A 26,051-nucleotide genomic window follows, 5' to 3' on the forward strand; every position below is an offset into this window, starting at 1 on the left:
TTAATGAGGTTAATGGAGCTTCTTTCGTCACCGGAACCCTCTTAGTTATTTTTAATTTTCATTGTCAGTCCAGATATATAACATAGTTATGAAAAATTATGATAATATAATGAAATAGTTTATTAGAATTTATAACTTACTTATACTAGGATAAAACAATTTAGAGATCATTTATATACTAGTTGAGATCGTATGCCTGTAAATTGTAATATTAAATTTGAAGAACTGAAAAGTTATTAACATGACAGTATAGAAAAATCGAAGAATGCATAGACAATTCGGCATAATTGATAAAAATGTCCAAGTCTGTGCTAATTGGTTATCCAAATAACATGTTTATCGTGATTGGTTACACGAATGGTAGGTGGTCCGTAAAATGTTTACCAAATTGCAAATAAATATAAATTCTGATTTTTTTAAATTAATGTTTAATAAAAATAGACACGTTTATTTAAAATAAACGTTAAACAAAATAATGGTTACATCCTGTATGTGTCCTATGCCAAGTTTAGCTTGTTTATTTGCAGTACTTTCAGGCTATACTTTACGATTTAAACGCACCTTGTATAATGGCAAATATTTCTGTTTATTTATTGGTTGATCGCGATCACGTGTCGATTAAACACTTGTGTGTAATTATATTCTATAGTTATGATATGGGGTGCAAAGTAGTCTCTTGAGATCACCGAAGACGAGCGCGCATCATACTGTGTAAAATGTAAGTGATTTTTAATTTTCAAGTCGGGTAAAAATCATTCCAAATATATCGCCATAAAAATAGACCGCAATGTTTTCTTTTAATAATTTTATTCGAAAGCTATTAAATGAAATTGCTTCTTTATTAAAAGATGAATATTACCACAGGTCAATATAAAACACATTAGAGATCCATCTAGCAAAACGAATAATCATTTATTATGAGCAAGCATGTTTTATTTTTATTTTTTTTTCTTGAGCGAAAATTCAAATATCAAAAATATAATGTTTATTTAATTTTTAATAAGCAACGTCTGATTTAGATATATTTCCAATAGTCATTTTGATTCTAAATACTTATTAATTAATTTGTGAAAATTCCCTTAATATTCATTATTAAGAATAAATCAGATTAGATAGGTTTGATTCATTTGTTTAATTTTAGAAAGATTTTTCAAGCTTTATTTAGTTTTTAATAAGCAATATTTGATTTAGATATGTAAAAAAACAGTAAAGATTCATTCATTCTGATTAGATAGAGATTTGATTCATTTGGTTATATATAGAAAATGTATTTTGTTTAGACATATTTCCAATACTAATTTCAATTTTACAATATATTAAGGTTTTAAAAAAAAATTAGCAGTTAATTTCAAATATAATTATGGTTAGATTTTTTACTTTCATTTAAATGAATTTAATAGAACTATAATATAGAAATTAGATTATTGGAATTGACACTAAATAATGAGTTTTTGGTGGATTTGTTTATCTATTAGCCTAAAATTTAATACTAGACTTGAAATGCAAGTGACCAGACAAATAATTAGTTACAAGTAATTTATTAAATAATTCGTTATTGAAAGTATACTGTAAGAAATAGTGAGATATTTTTTATTATAAATTGTTAAGATATAAATGTCAATTTAAATATAACTTAAATATTCCAGTAATTAAAATAATTTTAAAGAATTAAAAGGAAAAAAACTATCATAATAGTATAAAATGTTAATAATTAATATCGGAAAATAAAATTCGAATAGGAAAAAGGACGATATCGTCAAATACGTATTCGTTTGACTTCCGTTATGTCTGCTATAAAGCAACAATAAAACAAAGAAGTTACATGTAATAATCGATTGGTGGTATCCAATAATCGATACGATTATGGTATGGTGAACATATTAGACCAGAAAGAAAAAATCACATTCATATTATAGACAGTTCCAGAGATGTCGGTTATTGTTGTCAATTACGAATGATGTTATTTTTTAAAGGAACTCTATTTATTGGTAACGCCTTAATCAGAAAGGGAAACAATAAAAACGAATTTAATATTCAACGAGTGTTAGCGCATGTAATTGTTTCAATATGCAAAACAAGATGAGCTGTTACTAAAACAGCAAGGTGGAATTTTAAAAATAAACTACATTTTTACGATATTATTTATTTATTTATTTATTTGTTTATCAATGATTTTGTGGTTCTTCGGTCAATATTAATGTCAACGTTATTTGTCATGAAACTTGGAATACTTATTACACTTCTATATTATCAGCCGTTTATTTAGTAACATTTTCTTCAAATATAAAACTATTACGTGTTTGTATGTGTTTTTGATCAGGGGTAAAAATAAGTATCAATGTAAACAAATGTTAAATTCGATTATTTTGACATTTCTCTACATAAAATAACAATAATAATGCAGATACTAATTGTGGAACGCTCAAAATTGTCAAGCATTTTCTACATCAATGACATCTTTTGTTTGATTGGAAGAGATCTGGTTGCGAAACCCATCAATAACTTTTAGAAACCCATGCTGGTGTTGTTCCGTCAAATACCATAGTAGGTCAATTGAAAAGTCCCCGGCCTACCATAGTGAAACACATTTTTTGGCAAAATTAGTTTTTTTTATTCAACATAATTCATTTCAAGGGTGATACACTGATTAATGCGACCCTCCAACTTTTAGATACTATTTTTGTAGTACGATTTGTCCTTTGCTTGAAAATAGGCCTCAGTTTCGGCGATCACCTCTTCATTCGACGAAAATTTCTTATCAGCGAGCATTCTTTTGAGATCTGAGAACAGGAGATAGTCGTTGGGGGCCAAATCTGGAGAATACGGTGGATGAGGAAGCAATTCGAAACCCAATTCATGAATTTTTGCCATCGTTTTCACTGACTTGTGACACAGTGCATTGTCTTGGTGAATGTTCTTTGTCTAGTGTCTAGTCTTTCTTTTTCTTCAAATTCGGCCGTTTTTCGGCGATTTCGTCCTTCAAACGGTCCAATAACGCTATGTAATAGTCGCTGTTGATGGTCCTTCCTTTTTCAAGGTAGTCAATGAAAATTATTCCATGCGCATCCCAAAATACAGACGCCATAACCTTGCCAGCCGACTGTTGCGTTTTCACACGCTCTGGAGCGGGTTCATCGTGTGAAGTGTACTCGGATGGCTGTCGATTGGACTTCGGAGTGAAATGATGGAGCCATGTTTCATCCATCCTCACATATCAATGCAAAAACTGGGGTTTAGTACGCTTGATCATCTTCAAATACTGCTCCGAATCATCAACTCGTCGTTGTTTTTTTTTAAAGTGAGCTCGTGCGGCACCCACTTTGCACAGAGGTTTCTCATACCCAAATATTCCTGAATGATATGATGTAATCTCTTTTGGGCGTCCACTGCGTTCACCATCTTCGGTACTCATTTCACCACGTCTAACTTAGCGTACCAATCCTTGATGGTTGATTTTTCTGGGGCAGTATCGGGAAGCTCGACATCAAGCCAAGTTTTGGCTTCAACTGTATTTTTTCCCTTCAAAAAGCAATATTTTATCAACACGCGAAATTCCTTTTTATACATTTTTTTCACAATAATAAAACTTGCTTCACTCAAAATGCTATAATTCACAAACTAATGATCCAACAGCTATCAAATTTATACTATTTATAATTCTAGTAGCGCCATCTATGTGTCAGCCCGGGGACATTTCAGTTGACCTGTTATATCTATTTTGATTTCAAAGATTTAATAGTGGCGATTTTGTCGTGGCGAAGTCGAAGGAACGAAAAAGCTCGGTGACAATGAATTGTAAGATTTAATGAGCTAGAATTAAGCTCAAGCTGATAAAAAAATTTCAGACAGCTAAGCAGTTGATGAATCAACTGTTTCTAGACGTTTACGTGTGATGAGAAGGATCCAAAAAGAGGGAGATTACTATTGTACTGCTTTCGAAGCAAAAAAGAAGGGTTTCTGGAGCATATTGTGATTGGCAATAAAGAATGGATACACTACAATAACCCCAAACGCAATATGTCATGGATTAAACCAGAAGAGCCACCCTCATCTTCACCGAAATATGAATATTCATGAGCAAAAACTCTTCAAAAACAGGGGTCTAATGGGATTACAAGGTGTAGTTTGTTACAAGTTGTTAAAACCACATGCAAGTGTTACTTCAGATGTCTACAGATGACGTATTGTTGCAAAGGAAACCAGCAATAGAGAGTAGCACTGCAAAAGTTGGGAAGGGTACCCTGTTATAGCTGGAATGCCGAACCCATAGTAACATATTTGCCAGACATACCACCTTCTGATTTGCTTTGAATAAAACCATATAGTCATGGGCAACAGTGTATTTGACACAGAATGAAAGCAAAAAACCTTTATGTACATATAATTCCAGTTACTTTCTCTAGTTTTTGCCTTATTAATCTTTCTTCTCTATTTGGTGTATATCTGGAAATTAAGTCCATTGAAACTAATACAATTTATTTAAGAAAATCATTCAATATTAATTCACAGTCCATATATATCGAAATATATTCTTGCAAACCTAATCCACATTCGACAGAAATCTACGCATATTACATTTGGTAATTATTTCACCTAATAGTCAATATTGGACCAGATATCAGAAAATTTCCTGTTATTACAATCCATCATATTGCGATTATATCGATTCGAATACATCCCAAGGTTCTTTTGGCGTGAAGAAAATTAAACAAAAACGTTAATTTCAAACAAAAACGTTATGTCACAATGTGCGTACCAAAAATAAAATCGAATAACGTTGTATATGTAAAATTATTCGAAAAATAATATAAGGTACATTGTATCAACATAATTATCAGTTAATCAAATATTAGCTCAATCATTTATATAAATCGATCATAGTACAAGTCTTGTTTCTTTTAGTTTTATCTATTTTAATAATACTTAACATTGTTTGCTGTCAAGACGGTCATTTCAAAGCCTGTAGTATCGTTCTTCAGAAATAATATCGTTTACATAATACACATAGGTGTCGTTGAAAAACAAAACAATAACCAATCGTTTGGAATGAAATACATTTTTATTTAACCATTGTTAAGAAACCCATTTGTTGATAATCAAATTGTCTGAGTACACTTGATTTTGCAGTTATTATTATGGCGTAATACTGTTATTATACAATGATATTCAGCATTCCACAGTTCAAACCATCTTTTTTCTATTTTAGTTATATTCACTTTTTAAATTGTATCAAAATGATCTATTTCTGTCAGATCAGTATGGTTTGAATTTTTTCAGTATTAAATGACATGACGTAGTACAAAAGTTACTACAATGTTGTGTTATCAATTTTTTCATGAAAATATTAGGTAGTTGCAAACATTCTGATTTTTAAAACATTTTAAACATTTTTATTAACCTTGCAAAAAAACTTTTACAAACTTTAAATTTATTGAGAAAAATGAAATCAAAATATTTTCCATTATTTTTTACATAATCTTCAACACCTTTTGACGATCTTGCATAATTATTTTTTGCACTTATTCGGTATTTCTAAACCATGTATCAGCCAAGCCATGCTGCATTGATATGAACAAGTGGCAATCACTAGGTTTTATGCTTGGTGTGTGGGGCAGAACTTCCTATGCAAGCTGCAACAGTGTATCCTTCACAACTCTTATACCCTGTGGCCGACCATTGTTATGTAAGAGGATGACTTTGTTCATTTCCTTCAATTAACATCTATAGACATATGCAGTCACAGTTTCATTAAATTTTAACAGTTTTTAATAGACTACATATTGCTTATCTTGTCATATAAGCAGTTAGATTTTATGGAAATGAATATTCTGCTTCTGTGGCAAAGTGGAGGACTCACCTGAGCTAACCTATGAATTTTTGTCAATGAGCTTATTATAGTATATCTACTTTTCATCACAAGTCACAATACGCCTCAAAAAATTCTTGTTCTTTTTTGCTAGAAAACAATAAAATCACTTCCCCTCATCATCATTTTCCCTCCTGTCTGATCTATCCCATGGTACGTAAATATGTGGAGAAAGTCTGTTAGTCAAATTCTAACGTGGCTGAAAGTTCTTTGAAAGATTAAGCTAGATTATCGCTCAATTAATATAACAAATTGTAAATATCATTCAGGGCGCGAACCCACTAACTGGCCCACCGACAGTAATAAAATGCTAGACCTACGGGATTTTTATATTTTAAAAAGCATGTTATCCAATCAAATAAAAATTCCAGAGTTTGTGCGAACTGTCATCTGATCACACTCCATTATGGTTAACACTAGGCATAACAATTCTGAGAAAAAAAACAAAGAAGCCTAATCTTACAAACAAATGATGAGTAGCAAACCCGAAATATAATTGAATAAATTGGGTCTGCTGCAAAAGAAGCTAAAGAAATAATTAGTAATCAGATAAAACAGAAGATTAAAGAATATAAAGAGAGCTGCTTCGAAAAATATGTAAGTGAATTAAGCTCGAAAAAAGACGGAGATTAGTCGCTATGGAAAACAACTAGGAGATTAGAATTCAGCCTATCACAAATTATCGTATATAACGATGAATAAGCTGAATTATTCGCAGAACATTTAGCTAACGTATTCCAACCGAATAATATAGAATCTACAATGGATACAAATCCTGTTTATCAGCCCGATATACATGTAAATCTGATTTCTTCAATGGAAGTTGCCACAGAAACTGACAACAATATCAATCGTAAAAGGACTCCTGGAATTAGTGATATTTCACCTGGGTTATTGAAAGAGCTGCCACGAAAAGCTATCATCATATTGACATACATATACAATGCCTGTTTGAAACTGAAGCATGTTCCGGAATGTTTTAATATTGATTGTTGTTTAAAGGGTACTGAAATAATTATGGTTAAAAAACCTGACAAACCGACAGAACAAGTTGGACCTTACAGACCTATTTCGCTGCAACCTGCAATATCAAAATTATTTGAGAAACTGCTGTCAAAACGTATTAAACCATTAGAAATATCATATTTCCAATTTGGATTTCGGAATAACCGCTCGACAATCGATCAAGTGTACAGAGTAACAGCAATTGCTGAAAAGCCATTAGAAGAAAAGAAATACTGCTATACAATATTCATGGACGTTTCAGAAGCTTTTGACCGGGTATGGTCGACTGCTGGAATCTTGCATGGAGTCTCGCATGAAGGTCTCACTTAAACCTATTTCGGCTGGAGTTCCCTAGGTCTTTAGTGTCTTGGGATCACTCCTGAATCTGCTCTATACTGCTGATATCCAAACAACAAAAGAAATAGAACTTGGAACATTTACTGTCGACACAGTTATCATGGCAAAATATGAATCTCTGTCTAAAGCTGTAGAAAAAGTACAAATAGCAGTCAATAAGATCTACAAATGGACTAGAGACTGGAAAATACAGCTTAATAGCTCCAAATCTGTCCTTGTTAATTTTGCGTTGCGACGAAATGTCAAAAACCTAATTATATCACATGATGGATACTCGAATCCTCAAGCAGAATCAGCTAAATACCTCGGCATTCATCTCAATGGTAGGTTGAATTGGAAACATCATGTTAGACAAAAAGCAGAGCAGATTAGACTCAAAGTCAAGCAACTTTACTGATTGGTTGGAAGATACTCTCAATCATAAAGCCAATTTGGACTTATGGAGTGCAAATATACGGTTACACTAAGATATCAAACTAACTAGTAACCCAACGCGGCCAAAATAAGGTTCTACGATTAATTACCTAGCGGTTGCTGCCTGCGTAACCAACGAAATGTGAAATAAAATTGTTAAATCACAACAAATACTGGACAACACACAGAAAGGCAGAAGGTATATGGTATAAGTGTATTCTTAAGTTTAACTTAAGTAGTTTACTTTTATTTTTATTTGGAAAATACTCGCTTCGTTTGTTTATTAATGCAAATACAACAGAACAGTAGTAATAAATTAATTTGTAAATTAAGATTGTACTAAGCATATCTAATCATCTGAATACTATAATAAAAACTATTAGAATAATGGAATTTAACAGTTGGGTACATTGATACCAATAGATATCGCTGGTCAAAATACATACAAGGTGTTATAACAAAGCAATATAAATTGTGGTATATCCCTCAAAATTAATTCATAGTCCCAATAACATAATTAAAGGTGTTGAATGTTGAACATTCTCCATCAGTTTGTTTAAATTAAAACGAAAAACTACAAAGAGCTTAAAACTACGACACAACCAAAGCCCCAGAGAGAAATAAAAAGTAACTATAAATAATTCTACGTACATACGTAAAACATTCGGTATTATAAAAATTCCTTCGAGACCAAAATGTTTTATTCAACAATGACCAAAGATAATAAAATTTGCATTGGTTCTGATTGTTTTTTTCTTTGGCCATTTCCCATTGAAATAGTTTGGTCGACAATTATAAACTACAGTAGCAGTTTTATCGATGTACGAGATTCATATTTCAGTAATATTAGTTTTCTTTAACGTCGTTACGTCAAAGACTCGCCTGCCAAACCGATCAAAAATGTTCGATGTATAAAGTTACGTATATTTCAATAAACGTTTTGGTTTAAATAAACCAAAACTTATATTTAACAAAAAAACAAACACTCGGTGTTATTACTCGATGATTTTATTTAAAATTAGCGCCATCTTTACTTATATAGAAATATCATCTATTAAGATATTTAAAGTTTTACTACAGTGATACACAGTAATAATGAGTAAACTTATTCAAGAAAATATTGGATTTGGATAATGAAGTTAATCGAGAAATAATGTGACTGAGTTTTTTACAGATTCCTGTGAAAATAATGAAAGAAAAAACATAATATTACATATATTATATTATCTTCAAAGGTCATGACCCGACTTATTTGGTGTTGATGTTACTATATAAATTATTAGGATTTCTCATTCATATTAAATTTGTCGATATAGTTTAGTGTCGTTGTAAGTGGGTTTGGTGGACTAGACAGAGTTGAGTATTTGAAATTAATCAATCATTTTAAACTAAATAAATTAACAGAAACTAAAAGATTTGTTTGAACAAACATAATGCCGAAAGAGATCGTTTCTTATCGGCGAAGATGTCAAACAATCAAACGATAACAGTAGGTATACAAATGATAAACGCGATAGCTTTGACCGGCCGAAAATAACAACAATTTCTGTTGCAGATTAAGTCAAGAAGATCCCGGAGTATTGAGTCAGGTTCATACGCCGGGTTGTCAGTTACGAAGTAGACTTCACACGGTATTCGTCTATTTTGGCAGCATGCCGAATAAACAACTGTTTCTGTAAATTCATTTCGTAAACAAACACGTTAGTTCAGAGATGGATTCAGTTAATGCGACTTTGGTAGTTCAAGGGACGAAGAGTCACATCTCATGCATCATGCAAGTGTTGGTGACTATATCGTTTCTAATCGGCATCATTGGCAACACGACGGCTTTAGTGATCTTGTACAAATCAGCCAAAACAAGAAACAGAAAGCACGTTTTGATGCTAAGATGGCTAGCTAGCAGTGATCTTACAGCGGCTATTGGAATGATGACCGTTACAAACTTAAGGAGATATTCACTAGTACCTGATGATTGGACGTGTATCGCTTTGGTGGTGTTAAGAGGTTTTGGATTAGGATCAGGCTGTGTAGCATTTATTATGGCGTTAGAAAGATGGTTGGCACTCACCAGACCATTCTTATACCATAAGGTAAGTACCGTATATTTATTTACGTGTTTTTTTTTGTTTTTTTTTATCCAAACCATAATACAGCCAAGCAATTAACTGAATGAATGATTATTTTTAACTCGTATTGAACTGAAAAATATATATCTATATAATTCTTTCAATGGTTCACGTCAACAAACCCTAAATATGTTTTTATTTTCTGCTAAATATTCTCTTGATACCAAACAGCTTTAAATTGGTCATCGGTATATAAATTTTTCACTAAATACTCAGATTTGATATATTTACCTTTTTTCCCATTCAAAATAACATTTATGAGGTATTAAATGACCTAATTTGTATATTTCCTGGAATAATTAACAGATGTGTTGTTCTGTACCATTAATTAGAATCATAGTAGCCTTTGGAATTATTTAAAATAATGTCAAAGTAAAATTATTTAAATAGTTTTTCAATTCGAATTATAATAGAACTGTCTGAAGCCAACTGGTAAACCAGCTGCAAAGCTTCTGGTGTCATTATGATTGAGTAAGGTCGGGTATCCTTACCATAAAGCACTTGTTCATATCTAAAAATATTCCACAACATAATGACAAACGTCCATTGTCAAGAGACTTCAAATATTTACTATGTCAAGTGACTTAATGGGGGTTAGTATTTAGGTTATATTATTGAAAATAGCTGTTTCTACATGTAAAGATTTTCAGGACCGATTGACGTATTATAATTAAATCAAAATATGTTTCTAAAATTCAATATATATACTTATCATTATTATGAGTATTATAACGTATCTAATTATGTATTGTTCAAAATATTTCACCATAAAATAAAACTAGTTACAAACTGAGATTGTTCTTTGACAATTTTTCCATATATATACTCAAGAAAAATCGCGATTTTTTTGCCATTTTCGGAATTTTTCTCCCTATTTAATTAATATTATAGATACAAAAATGAAAATATGGTCTCTTATGTATAATTTAGTGAAAAATCTGCTAGTGTTATTATATTTTTCATATACTCATTAGTTTAGAATCTGCAGACGAAGATAGGTTTTGATTAAAAACAATAACATTTCAAAAATGTCTGCATAATTTTTTATCTATTACTCATGTGGTGAAATAAATGCTTATTTCATTATTTATACATTCGAATAATAGTAAGACCAAGTTTGGAGCTTATTGCCAAATACTTATACTCAGAAAAAATTGCGATTTTTGGCCAGTTTCAGACTTTTCACTATTTAACTATAATATAATTATAAAGTAAAACTAGACATATGCTCTCATACGTACAATCTTACATAAAATTTACTGTAATTTTGCTTATTTCTGTTTGTTTAGAAGCTATCTTTTAATTAAAATCTCATATTTTCTTAACTTTCATATACCATTTTATCCTACTGTTCATATACCGCTGAATAAATATGATTTTCAATAAATTAAACATATATAAATATAACGTTGGGGCATATTAATCATTAGCAATTGTTTTATATTTAATAACGTATTGTTTGGATAGTTATATAGTCGATATAATTTTCCAAGAAGCAATCGCCAACCGAATTAAATCAAATAACGTACGAAATTACCAATTGATAGAGGAGGAACAATTATTCTTAATAAAGAAGAAATAGATTAACCTATTTTGATGTTTATCATGCCGGATCTATCATCCTCCCTCCTCCCTTATTATTTAGAGGTGGAAAACAACGCAAGTAGCATCTAATAATAGTATACCATTAAGGCAACATCATTAAATCAAAATATGTTAATAGAGAGTATAGCTAACTTAATTATTTTAAAGATTTAGATTAAAAATAATACTATTCTATTGGTGGTAATTAATTGTAAATGATTTGTTGTTGATTGTTTACAAATGCATACTATCTAATGGATTAAGACAAAAAATATTGCAGTTATAATTATGTTAGTTTTGCATGCATTTGATACGCATAAAATTTGAAAATGAAGATATATCATTTTTGAACATATCATCTTGAAATGAGGATATGCTATTGAAAATATAAGGGTTTATGTAAAATGTTTTGCTGGATGTGATGGTAAAATTGGTTTTGTATAATTTGAAATATTTCAAAAGATATGGATGTATTTATTTTTTGGGTGAAAATTTTAAAAATCATACTTTCTCTTGTATCCCAAAAACAGTTAACTATAGACAAAAACCGATGATTTTATCGTTTATGTGACCGTAATATAGACTTACTATGAGAGTTTCACATAAATTTGAGACCAACATTTTTTTTTCACTTTTTCCATATATATACTCAGGAAAAATTGGGATTTTTGGCCATTTTCAGACTTTTCTTTATAACTCTTATATAAATGAATATATGCTATTGAAAATATCAGGGTTTATGTAAAATGTGATGCTGGATATGATGGTGAAATCGGTTTTGTATAATTTGAAATATTTCAAAAGATATGGATGTATTGATTTTTTGGGTGAAAACTTTAAAAATCATACTTTATCTTGTATCTCAAAAACAATTAACTATATAAAAGAACTAATGAATTTATCGTTTTTGTGACCGTAATATTGACTTACTATGAGAGTTTCACATCAATTTGAGACCAACATTTTTTTTTCACTTTTTCCATATATATACTCAGGAAAAATTGGGATTTTTGGCCATTTTCAGACTTTTCTTTATAACTCTTATATAAATGAATATATGCTATTGAAAATATCAGGGTTTATGTAAAATGTGATGCTGGATATGATGGTGAAATCGGTTTTGTATAATTTGAAATATTTCAAAAGATATGGATGTATTGATTTTTTGGGTGAAAATTTTAAAAATCATACTTTATCTTGTATCTCAAAAACAATTAACTATATATAAGAACTAATGAATTTATCGTTTTTGTGACCGTAATATTGACTTACTATGAGAGTTTCACATCAATTTGAGACTAACATTTTTTTTTCACTTTTTCCATATATATACTCAGGAAAAATTGGGATTTTTGGCCATTTTCAGACTTTTCTTTATAACTCTTTTATAAATGAATATATGCTATTGAAAATATCAGGGTTTATGTAAAATGTGATGCTGGATATGATGGTGAAATCGGTTTTGTATAATTTGAAATATTTCAAAAGATATGGATGTATTGATTTTTTGGGTGAAAATTTTAAAAATCATACTTTATCTTGTATATCAAAAACAATTAACTATATATAAGAACTAATGAATTTATCGTTTTTGTGACCGTAATATTGACTTACTATGAGAGTTTCACATCAATTTGTGACCAACATTTTTTTTTCACTTTTTCCATATATATACTCAGGAAAAATTGGGATTTTTGGCCATTTTCAGACTTTTCTTTATAACTCTTTTATAAATGAATATATGCTATTGAAAATATCAGGGTTTATGTAAAATGTGATGCTGGATATGATGGTGAAATCGGTTTTGTATAATTTGAAATATTTCAAAAGATATGGATGTATTGATTTTTTGATACTTTTTCTTGTATCCCAAAAACAGTTAACTATATATAAAAACTGATGATTTTATCGTTTATGTGACCGTAATATTGACTTACTATGAGAGTTTCACTTAAATTTGAGACCAACATTTTTTTTTCACTTTTTCCATATATATACTCAGGAAAAATTGGGATTTTTGGCCATTTTCAGACTTTTCTTTATAACTCTTATATAAATGAATATATGCTATTGAAAATATCAGGGTTTATGTAAAATATGATGCTGGATATGATGGTGAAATCGGTTTTGTATAATTTGAAATATTTCAAAAGATATGGATGTATTGATTTTTTGGGTGAAAATTTTAAAAATAATACTTTCTCTTGCATCCAAAAAACAGTTAACTATATATAAAAACTGATGATTTTATCGTTTATGTGACCGTAATATTGTTTTACTATGAGAGTTTCACATAAATTTGAGTCCAACATTTTTTTTTTCACTTTTTCCATATATATACTCAGGAAAAATTGAAATTTTTGGCCATTTTCAGACTTTTCTTTATAACTCTTATGCAAATGAAGATACACTATTGAAAATATCAGGGTTTATGTAAAATATGATGCTGGATGTGATGATGAAATTGGTTTTGTATAATTTGAAATTTTTGAAAAGATGCGGATATATTTATTTATTGGGTGGAAATTAAAAAAAAACTTTTTCTTGTATCTCAAAAACAGTTAACCGTATATAGAAACTCATCATTTTATCGTTTTTGTGACCGTAATATTGACTTACTATGAGAGTTTCACATCAATTTGAGACCAACATTTTTTTTGCACTTTTTCCATATATATACTCAGGAAAAATTGGGATTTTTGGCCATTTTCAGACTTTTCTTTATAACTCTTATACAAATGAATATATGCTATTGAAAATATCAGGGTTTATGTAAAATATGATGCTGGATGTGATGGTGAAATTGGTTTTGTATAATCTGAAATATTTTGAAAGATACGCATATATTTATTTATTGCGTAAAAATTTTAAAAATCATACTTTATCTTGTATCTCAAAAACAATTAACTATATATAAGAACTGATGAATTTATCGTTTTTGTGACCGTAATATTGACTTACTATGAGAGTTTCACATCAATTTGAGACCAACATTTTTTTTGCACTTTTTCCATATATATACTCAGGAAAAATTGGGATTTTTGGGCATTTTCAGACTTTTCTTTATAACTCTTTTATAAATGAATATATGCTATTGAAAATATCAGGGTTTATGTAAAATATGATGCTGGATGTGATGGTAAAATTGGTTTTGTATAATTTGAAATATTTTAAAAGATACGCATGTATTTATTTATTGGGTAAAAATTTTAAAAATCATACTTTATCTTGTATCTCAAAAACAATTAACTATATATAAGAACTGATGAATTTATCGTTTTTGTGACCGTAATATTGACTTACTATAAGAGTTTCACATCAATTTGAGACCAACATATTTTTTTTCACCTTTTCCATATATATACTCAGGAAAAATTGGGATTTTTGGCCATTTTCAGACTTTTCCTTATAACTCTTTTATAAATGAATATATGATATTGAAAATATCAGGGTTTATGTAAAATATGATGCTGGATGTGATGGTAAAATTGGTTTTGTATAATTTGAAATATTTTAAAAGATACGCATGTATTTATTTATTGGGTAAAAATTTTAAAAATCATACTTTATCTTGTATCTCAAAAACAATTAACTATATATAAGAACTGATGAATTTATCGTTTTTGTGACCGTAATATTGACTTACTATAAGAGTTTCACATCAATTTGAGACCAACATATTTTTTTTCACCTTTTCCATATATATACTCAGGAAAAATTGGGATTTTTGGCCATTTTCAGACTTTTCTTTATAACTCTTATGCAAATGAAGATACACTATTGAAAATATCAGGGTTTATGTAAAATATGATGCTGGATGTGATGATGAAATTGGTTTTGTATAATTTGAAATTTTTGAAAAGATGCGGATATATTTATTTATTGGGTAAAAATTTTAAAAATCATACTTTTTCTTGTATCTCAAAAACAGTTAACCGTATATAGAAACTCATCATTTTATCGTTTTTGTGACCGTAATATTGATTTACTATGATAATTTCACATAAATTTGACTATTTCTTCCTATTTAATTAACATTACAGTTATAATAACAAAAATGTGGTCTCTTATATAAAATTTTATGGCGAATCTGCTAGTGTTATTATATTATACATATTGCCATTAGTTTAGCAGGTACAGACGATGTTAACTTTTGATTAAGAAAAGTAACATTCATGAAATGTCAGCATATTTTTTATCTATTACTCACATGGTAAAATAAATGCTCTTTACATTATTTAGACATTCAAGTCGTAGTAATAAGAAAGTTAGAGTTTATTCTTAGATATATAGCATTTTAACATTTTGATTGATTCTATAACTACTTAATTATTTTAAAGTGCTTAGATATAAATGCTGCTATTTTCTTAGTGGTAATTAATTGTAAATGATATTATGGGTTTCGAATTCACACTATCAAATGGATTAAAGTAGAAAATACTGCGTCATAGAAATAATATAAATTCGAAATTATAAGACTGTTTTATGATTGTGTTACTTTTTTGTATTCGATACACATAAAATTTGATATAATGGAAACGTTATGTATGACTTGAAAATTTCCTGACGATTATAAAGAGGGTATTCAGCGCCACGAATTATCTACGTACTTATTTAAAAAGGCCGTCAAGTAGAGTCAATTGTCGCATCATCTGCTCAATAAAAATTTTAATAGTTTTCGATTTCCGCCAGAAATCTGTCCTTGAAATCGTATTTTGTCAACGCGAACTATAATTAATTTAGTTTATTCGCGCACGCACAGCTCTAACCATTTTTTTCTCTCTGGTTCTTAAGATATTCAAGATCAAACGATAAAAGAACGCTATTTGTATTATGTATAATGCTTTATGACTAGGTTTTCATGAGTACAAACTGAAAAAAGTCATAAAAATACCGGGCCATTTTCATTAGTTCATTGGAAACTCAAACGGTGCTTTCCAGTTTTCATGTCTAAGCGTAATAAAAAAAGCACAACCCACTTTATATGAAATAATAAGTATTAGCTCATACGAATATATAATCTATCCAAAATAGCAGTGAACTGACGTCATCTCAACTTATGACGTCGCAATGTTGCCGCATTTAACTTCGAATTTTAGTTTATTCCAGCTTTCATATATTAACATTCTAATATAAGTAGAATAATTTGTTTTTATTATTATTTAATTAATACATTGTTACTAGTCGTTTCCGTCTAACCTACAATTTGTCTTTATGATAACTTAAATCTAGGTATATAACTAGGATGACCCATCGGCCCTATCTCAGTCTCTGGTGAAATAATAATCAATATTCTCATGAGAATGGAGTCTTTCCTCATGCTCCCTTGCAATTCTCTTGATTTCTTGACTGACTGTGGGTATTCCATCTTCCCTTTCTTGGTAAAATAAAATAATGAAACAAAAATGTTATTAAATACAATTTATTTTAAGATTATAGTACATCTAATGCATATATTATCAAATGACTTAAACTACAGTTAATTAAACAGCCACAATAGTTTGTAGGTTAGAGTTATTTTATTATATTTACTTCTGTAAACCACCTATGGTGTTCCCTGGAGGCTTAATTCACTAAATTAATAATTGTATATCTAAGTAATGTATTTTATTTTCATTAGAGAACATATTTACCTTCTTATGTTTAGTTGTGTTTTCTTATCAAATAATTCTTATATCGCTGGGTTTCTCCTTATTTCCTTCTGTGTACACTTTTCTTGATAAAATTAGATTTAATCACTGCATTCTCTCTAATGCATTTGCCATATCTGCAATAGAGTTAGTATTCATTCTCCCCTCGTATATTTTAAACAAATTCTCATATTTATTCTAAACAATTACATATCTATGCACATAAATCTTTTACACTCTACACAATATGATTTTCTATAGTTATCCTGTATTAATTATATACTCACCGTTATTACTGTCAGCAATGAATCAGTATTCAAGTTAATATCTAAGCTGTTAATTTCCACTCTAGCACTAGTTCACAATTCCACCATTTGTATTCTTCTGCGTGTCTGGTCGAGTCCAAATCCAACGGTGTTATTAGAAACAATCCTTTCCACATATCCAAACAGTTCTTGCTTGTATATTCTTCTCGACCTGCATATCTATTACACTCCTGCATTCTTTAACATGGTGTCTTCAAAAATTAATTTATGTTTGGCAAGCCATTCCTTAATTACTCGTTTTATTGGCATCTTGGTAAGGGTGTCCCAGTGTTCCATTTTAAATTATCTATATCTGGACACAAATTGAAATAACAAGTCTCCCTTAACATAATCAATATAGTCATCCAACAGAACAACCAATGCACATCATCAAAATAAGTTAGCATCATAAGTAAGCACGTCGAACTTTTTAACAATAGTTAAAATGAGAAGGAAAAATCCGCTCCAAGTTTAATTTAATTTTACGTTTTTTCAAACTGAATTTGGTATATTCGATGTCGTGTATGTTTTATTGGAAGGTCTATAAGCAATGCTAACACAAATCAACACGAAATAGAATAGAGAAAACTACTTCCAGATGTGTAGGATGGAATTAAAGGATTTCTTCATATAATTCACATTTTGTCTTTTTGGTGATGTGAATGATTCCAAATATGCAGCTTTCTAATAAGTTCAAGACAATGCTAATGTATTCCCCTCAGAGCTTAATTATGCTATGTTATGTCACATTGTAACTATGCTGATCCATTTTGGTGAGTATTACGCCAAATTTGAGGGTAATGTATCACTTACTGTGTTGACGCCAATTACGACTAATAGAATGTTAGTTTAAGAGGTAAAAAGATCTTGTAATGCCCTTTATAATATAATAGTAAAAACCTTAAATATGATTCGTGTTTAGTTGGCTAGGAACATAAAAAAATCCCTCAATGGATATATGAAAAATGTATGGATAATATAGTTGGATGTGATAAACTTTATGTCGGTTTTCGATTTTCAGACTTTTTCTCCCTATTTAATTAATAGTATAGTTATAAAAGTGAAAATGGGTGTCTTATACAATTTTATGACGAATCTACTAGTCTTATTATATTTTACTTATTTCCATTAGCTTAGGATCCACAGACGAACTTCAGGTTTGATTAAGAAAAGTAACATTTCAAACATTTCAGTACATTTTCTCATCTATTGCTCATATGGCAAAATAAATGTTTTTTTCGTAATTTAAACATTCGAATAGTAGTACTAGCAAATTTAGGGCTAATTATCGGATATGTAATATTTTGGCAATTTTTCCATATATATACTCAGGAAAAATTGTGATTTTTGGCCTTTTTCAGACTTTTCGCTCCTGTTTAATTAATATTACAATTATATGAATTAAAATGTGGTCTCTAATTTACAATTTTACGACGAATCTGTTAGGTCTATTATATTTTACCTATTCTCATTAGTTTAAAATGTACAGACGAGAATAAGTTTTGTTTAAGAAAAATAACATTCCAAGAATGTCAGCATATTTTTTTATCTATTACTTATATAGTTAAATAAATTGTCTTTTCACTATCTACACATTCGAATAGTGGTACTATCAAATTTACAGCTTATTTTAAAAAATTGTAATATTTTGACAATCTTTCCATATATATGCTCAGGAAATATCTCGATTTTTGGACATTTTTAAAGTTTTGCTCTCATTTTGGAAATAGTGGAGTTATAAAAATGAAAATGTGATCCCTTATGTACACTTTCATGACAAATCTGCTAGTGTAATTATATTTTATATATTCCCATTAGTTTAGTATGTACAGACGATGTAAAGTTTTCATTAAGAAAAGTAACATTCCAAACATTTCAGCATATTTTCTCATTTATTGCTCATATGGCAAAATAAATGTTTTTTTTCGTAATTTACACATTCGAATAGTAGTACTAGCAAATTTAGGGCTAATTATGAGATATGTAATATTTTGGCACTCAGGAAAAATTGTAATTTTTGGACTTTTTAAAACTTTTCCCTCCTGTTTAATCAATATTACAATTATATAAATGAAAATGCGGTCTCTAATTTACAATTTTAGGACGAATCTGTTAGGCCTATTATATTTTACCTATTCTCATTAGTTTAAGTTCTACAGACGAGAATAAGTTTTGATTAAGAAAAATAACATTCCAAAAATGTCAGCATATTTTTTTATCTATTACTTATATAGTTAAATAAATTGTCTTTTCACGATCTACATATTCGAATAGAGGTACTATCAAATTTACAGCTTATTTTGTAAAATTGTAATATTTTGACAATTTTTCCATATATATGCTCAGGAAATATCTCGATTTTTGGACATTTTTAGAGTTTTTCTCTCATTTTGGAAATAGTGGAGTTATAAAAATTAAAACGTGGTCCCTTATGTATACTTTCATGACAAATCTGCTAGTCTTATTATATTTTATATATTCCCATTAATTTAGAATCTACAAACGGAGTGTTTGATTCTTTGACGCACTCTTTGAATGTAAACAAAGAAATAAGTTCGATTCGCAGTAACTATTAATAATGTCCTTAAGTAATGATGATGTAAAAACAATTATTATTAAAATCTATTGTTTGTTAAATAATCTAAGTAATGTTTGACGTTGGATAGAATCATCCAATTTGCATTGTCAACGAAGATGATTTTTTCACGAAATTATTCTTCAAAAGACACGCTATAAATAAACATGGCATGAATACACACACCCTGTATGATATGAAGCAAAGTCAGTTCACGTACCAGCCGTGATATGCGTAATTTATTAAGACAATATATTCGGAATAAGACCAAAAATAAGATTTTTACCAAACATGTACGGATAATTTACATAGTTATATAAAATATAGCCGACAAATTTAAGACATACTAATTTGTTTTATTTCAGATTGTTACCTATGACGTTTTAAAACGGACCCTGTGTTGTCTGTGGCTAGGAGCGCTTATTTTAACATACTTACCGCTATTTGGGTTTGGACTTTACTACGACTTCAAAGAACGTAGTTGCACCAGATATAGATATGCCGTTGAATTCACCGATAAAATCTATGCTTGGTTCTTTTTTGCTGTTGGTGAGCATTCAACTAACGCATAACTATAACGTGTATACAAAAAAATCATCGTTTTTTAGGAATAACCTTATGTCTGAGTATAGCTCTGTGTAACATAGCAGTTGTCTGTGAATTATCCAAAATAAGGTCACAAAATCGAGTGTTGGTACGAAGAATCAGCAGAGCTTTGATCGTGAATAACAGAACTAGGAGCCCCAGGCATCATCAGACCCCGGAAGAAGTCGCTTTCGCAAAACTCATGGCTTATATATCAATTATATTCGTCGTTTGTTGGGGACCTCAGCTAGTAAGTAAAAACATTATTAAAACGATATCTATTTATAATCATGTTCAGATATAATTAAAAAACAAATGAAACCTCTTAAAATATTGTCTCACGTAAGGTTTCTTTCTATTCTTGTAACTGTAGTAGGGTTGTCAACTTATTTTTCCAGTCCCATCCCACTGTCTTTTTAACATAATTTGAATTCTACGTGTAAAATATTAGTGATACTGAACAATATAAGTGAAAATCAGAAGGAGTAATATCTGGTGAATATAGCCAGTTTATAATGGTATCTTCTTCATCAAAGTAGTTTCAACAGGTTGATGATAGATGTTCATCTTCAAAAACTAGTCCTTCGAATACGGGAGAAAATATGTTCTTACTTTTTCTTAAATAGACACAAAAACTACCTGCACACAGCTTGATATATGTATCAAACGAGAAACTATATATAGAGACATCTAGGAGACAGATGACTCAGAAATTTTAGATAATCAAAAACAATTTTTGTACCACTAAGTGGTGTAGTTGTTAGTTTATCTAACATAATCTATTCAAATTCTTCCTCCAGTTCTTGCTTCTTACTCACCAGTACTCCATTTTCCATATTGCCAACCTCCACACTTTACAAATCTTTCCAGTTTGTTATGTTTTCTAATAGGTCAATTGAAGAGTCCCAGGCCTGACACATATATGGCGCTAGTAGTATTAAATCCATATGTTGTTTAGTTAGCCCTAACCCTCAAAAGATGCGTGTATGAATTTGATAGCTGTCGGATCATTAGTTTGTGAATTATAGCATTTTAAGTGAAACAACTTTTATTATTGTGAAAATATGGTTAAAAAGGAATTTCGCCTGTTGATAAAATATTGCTTTTTGAGGGGAAAAAAATACAGCTAAAGCAAAAGCTTTGCTTGATGTCGTCTTTCTGGACACTGCCCCAGGAATATCAACCATCAAAGATTGGTATGCTAAGTTTTAGATGTGGTGAAATGAGCACCGAAGGCGGTCCGAAGCCCAAAAGAGGTTGTTACCGACAAAAACAATTTAAAAATCCACAAAATGATTTTGAATGACCGTACATTGAAACTGTATAAAACAGCAGACACTCTAAAGATATCAACTGAACGTGTACATCATATCATTCACCAATATTTGGATATGAGAAAGCTCTGTGCAAAGTGGGTACCGCGCGAGCTCACTTTTGACCAAAAACAACGACGAGTTGATGATTCGGAGCAGTGTTTGAAGATGATCAAGCGTAATAAACCCGAGTTTTTGCATCGATAAGTGTCAATGAATGAAACATGGCTCCATCATTTCACTCCGAAGTCCAATCGACAGACATGCTGTGGACTGCACACGATGAACCCACTCCAAAACGTGGGAAAAGGCAACAGTCGGCTGGCAAGGTTATGGCATCTGTATTTTGGGATGCACATGGAATAATTTTCATTTACTACCTTGAAAAAGGAAGGACCATCAACAGCGACTATTACATAGCGTCATTGGACCCTTTGAAGGACGAAATTGCCGGAAAACGACCGCATTTGAAGAAAAAGAAAGTGCTGCTTTACCAAGACAATGCACCGTGTCAAAAATCCATGAATTGAGCTTCGAATTGTTTCCTCATTCACCGTACTCTCCAGATCTGACCCCCAGCGACATTTCTTCTCCCAGTTCCCATTTATTTCCATTAATGTTTTTTTAACATATATCTCCTATCCTCCTCTCCCTCCTCTACAACCTTAACTCCTCAAGCAATCCTTAAACATTCATCAGTAAAAAATAAGTCTATTTTCATAATCCTACATAGAAAAATAGACAAACTGTTAGTAATAATAAGACATTACTCTTTCAACTCTACACATTCAGTAGTTTCTTTATATTTTACTATTAATTATTAATTTTATTTTGAAGAATGGGTTAAACTGTATTAAGTAACATTCGAATATCTAAGTTACAGATATTTAATATCAATTATTTGTCGACCTAATAGTTAATTCATTATCAGTTCTAATACAATCACTACAAATAAGAATTTAGTTAACACAACAATCAATATTATTATTATAAACAAGATATGTTCAATTTGGTCTTGTTTATTTTATTTGGTTCCTTAATGGATTCGATATGATGTAACAATTTTTGACCTGGTTATTTTTTCTTTTTTAGATAACGATTCCTATAGCCCAGCTTGGAATTGAGACCAAAGCTTCTCGTATATTCATGGGCGTAGCTGATATGTTGATGGCGATCTATTTCACTTTAGATCCCTTCGTCTATGTACTGCAAAGGTATATTGAAAAGGGTACTTTTGGATTGACCTGGTGCTTTCTCAAAAGGAGACAATCAACAAGCAGTCTCCCTACCACTACAACCACAGGTGGTGGGACCCCTACCTCTGTTTTAATCACACCACCAAGTTTTTCAGTACCTCCTAGTGCTTGAAGCTTTAATTATTATCTCACCTAGCTATAAAAGCAAAATCAACCGTACTATGATATTTATATTAAAAAAACATAGGTAGTAGGTAACTACTTCACGAATTAATTTATTTACTATTAGTAATGACTGAAAACATTTTTGATCCTGGTGTTTTTGGTTCGACCAATACTTACCTTAGTAAACCGATGAACAAGTAGTTTTAACATATACAAGTACAAAAAACTGACAAGACGTTTATTTCCGTCCTTTTAACCAAAGCAAAACATCACTTTTATTTGTGTTTATCATAATAATTCGTTTAATTTAACTCTGCATCGCTGTATCGATAGCATTATGACCCAAATAAAAACCAATGGTCTTATCCCATTGATTATATGGAAACGAAAAATATCGCATGCTTGTTAAAAATTAATCTTTTCGACCAGCAAAGGTTAACTGAAAAGCTTAATGCGCCAACTATATATTCCTTAAATAAGGCAAGAAATAAAGTTAATATTTATAACGAGGCGAATTTTCAACAAGATTTTTACGAACATGTGTTTGGGTATTTTGCTCTTTTAAACCTATGTGAGTGAAGAAATGTTCATATTACATTTTATATAAAGTTTTCTTTATATCGTTAATGATATTTTAAAACGCTTTAAAACTTGTGTGTATAAAATACGAACTAACAACAATTCTTTCACTTATATAAGTTATTAAATTACGCTTTACTGATCTCTATAATTTTAGTCTTAACTTTATATTAACACATTTCATTTATACCGCTTTTAAAACATTTTGTTATAATTTATTGTTATCCCTAATATCATCATTTATTTTCTTGTACATATAACTCAGCCTGCTTTTTGATCATCTTTATTAATCCCGTATTTTTTTGTATTTTTTTATATCCCTCTTTAAGTATTAAGAACGAAGTATTGTTAATTTGCAAAACTAAATAAATAAAATGGAATTAAACATACCAAATATATCTTTAATGTTTCTGACAATAGACTGATATTTTTTGTGATAAAATTAAACCTCCATTTGAATGTATTGTACATTATACTAAAATAAAGTATTAAATTAAAAGAAACAATATTTGTTATTATTAGCGATGACGCTGACAGTTTGCCATACATAAAACTGGCCTACAATACAATAAAACCAACAATTGGTTAGTCATGTCATGCAATATTATGTCCGTTATTAACCGAACCGTCAAAATCAACTGTTGTTTTGTTGAAACTTACAGTGAACCAACTTATTTGATCATTAGTTTCAATATTTCAATATTATTTTGGAGAAATATTGTGATAAATAACTATTTAAACATTTGTATGCGAAAATTGAAGACTTGTTAATATTACAGTATATCAAATAGAAGATGTACAAATGATCGCACCTGCTTTCAAAAGATCAATGTACAAGACAACTTTAGAACCTACTGAAAATATTCGTATATCCTTATTTAAGTATCAAAAACAAAATATTGTAAATGTCCAATACTAAAAATATATTTTTTAAAGTTTCTAATTATTGTCACTGATATTTCTTTCAATAAATCATTTTCCTACTAAAATAAAGTATTAAGTTGAATGGAAACTAATTTTTATTTTTATAATAACGACAACATTTCTGTCATTAATATATATTAATATTACTCATATCAGACACTATTATGTTCATTATCATGATGTTAATTATTAACACAAGCTTAAAAATAAATACAAAACAAGAATTACGCATTGTTATCGAAAGAAAAATAAACAAACAAAAAAAAATCCGTCATTATTATAGCATTAACTCGACACAAAACTTATTTTAAGTAGTTATTGAGAAAAAAATTAGCGTAAAATGATATTTTTAGTGTCCGAAAATACTTATAATTACTAGCGATCAATAAAGTTACCACTATAATATATTCAAGACGTCAATAAAACAAGGGTTTTTTTTTCTTTTTACGCGCGTTAAACCCCCCGCAAGTCTTACCGTCCGAAGCACACATCTGAAAATTAATATTAAAAGAAAATTTTAAGTCAGTAAATGCGAATATAATCGAACAAAGCTTTTAAAGAGCTTATCGAGCTTTAAGATTGTTCTTTTAGATTTAACGCCACTGTGTGAACGGCGGTTAAGCAATGTGTGCTACATTAAAGATTGACATTTAAACCAAACAAGGAACTTTAAATTTAGCTTCGAATAAATGGGGGTAGCGGCAAAACAATTTGTAGTTGGGTCAGCCAACCATTTCTGCAGGTTTACTATGACGTAATAGCTTGCATGACCATAGATTTTAGTCCAGTCAAAGGGACAAGGGCTCCATTGCCGATAAATCTCCAACATTTTGCAACCAATTCCAAGAAACATTTCATTTAATTTGCCCGTAAAATAAAATAAAGACGAATTATAAATGGATCAGATTTTGCCACGTAATAAACTGATTCTATTCCTACAGAATTGAACGGTGATTAGTTTTTTAAATTATAATTTCATTTATAACCGTTAATTTTTACAAACACATATATAATATCCTTAAAAGTCGAATATATAATGAGTCACACAATAGTATAATCAATTAAAACAAAACTGTACATTAATATTGAAATCTATTTAATATTAGTAATACAATAAAAATCAAATAAAAGAGAGTAAAATATTTATTTAATACTCACTTAATTCTTTATAATAAAGACACAAATACATTAATTTAAAGAACAATACAACACAAAAAAAAGATAACAAAATTATCAAGATCAAAACTAATAATCAGCATAAATAAATATAATACATGGGAATATTGCGTAATAATTTCACAGAAAGAAAGGTTGATTTAGCTGAGATGCTCAAAAATCTCCATCCAACAAAAATTAAGAAAAACAAATACCAAGCGAGATCTAACAGCCTCACAAGAAGAAAATTTAGCTTGCTCGTCTGTGATAAT

The 26,051-nt window shown here is 29.8% G+C and overlaps 1 protein-coding gene across 2 annotated transcripts; it reads left to right on the top strand.

Annotated features, from left to right (window-relative positions):
• Positions 1-599: 599 nt before the first annotated feature.
• Positions 600-24,203, top strand: LOC143196854 (cannabinoid receptor 1). 2 transcript variants are annotated; one of them, XM_076404725.1, is made up of 5 exons: positions 600-718; positions 9,198-9,732; positions 20,228-20,411; positions 20,471-20,697; positions 22,853-24,203. In XM_076404725.1, exons 2-5 carry the CDS (start codon positions 9,355-9,357, stop codon positions 23,126-23,128), a joined length of 1,065 nt encoding a protein of 354 aa, XP_076260840.1. In that variant the 5' UTR covers positions 600-718; positions 9,198-9,354; the 3' UTR covers positions 23,129-24,203. The 2 variants fall into 2 exon arrangements, with proteins under 2 accessions (XP_076260840.1, XP_076260841.1); XM_076404726.1 differs by lacking the exon at positions 600-718 and adding an exon at positions 8,444-9,135.
• Positions 24,204-26,051: the final 1,848 nt, after the last annotated feature.

Source organism: Rhynchophorus ferrugineus, unplaced genomic scaffold, assembly GCF_030347505.1.
Source record: "Rhynchophorus ferrugineus isolate W39M unplaced genomic scaffold, kcgeb_rfMv2 rfM5, whole genome shotgun sequence".
Taxonomy (NCBI): Eukaryota; Metazoa; Arthropoda; class Insecta; order Coleoptera; family Curculionidae; genus Rhynchophorus; species Rhynchophorus ferrugineus.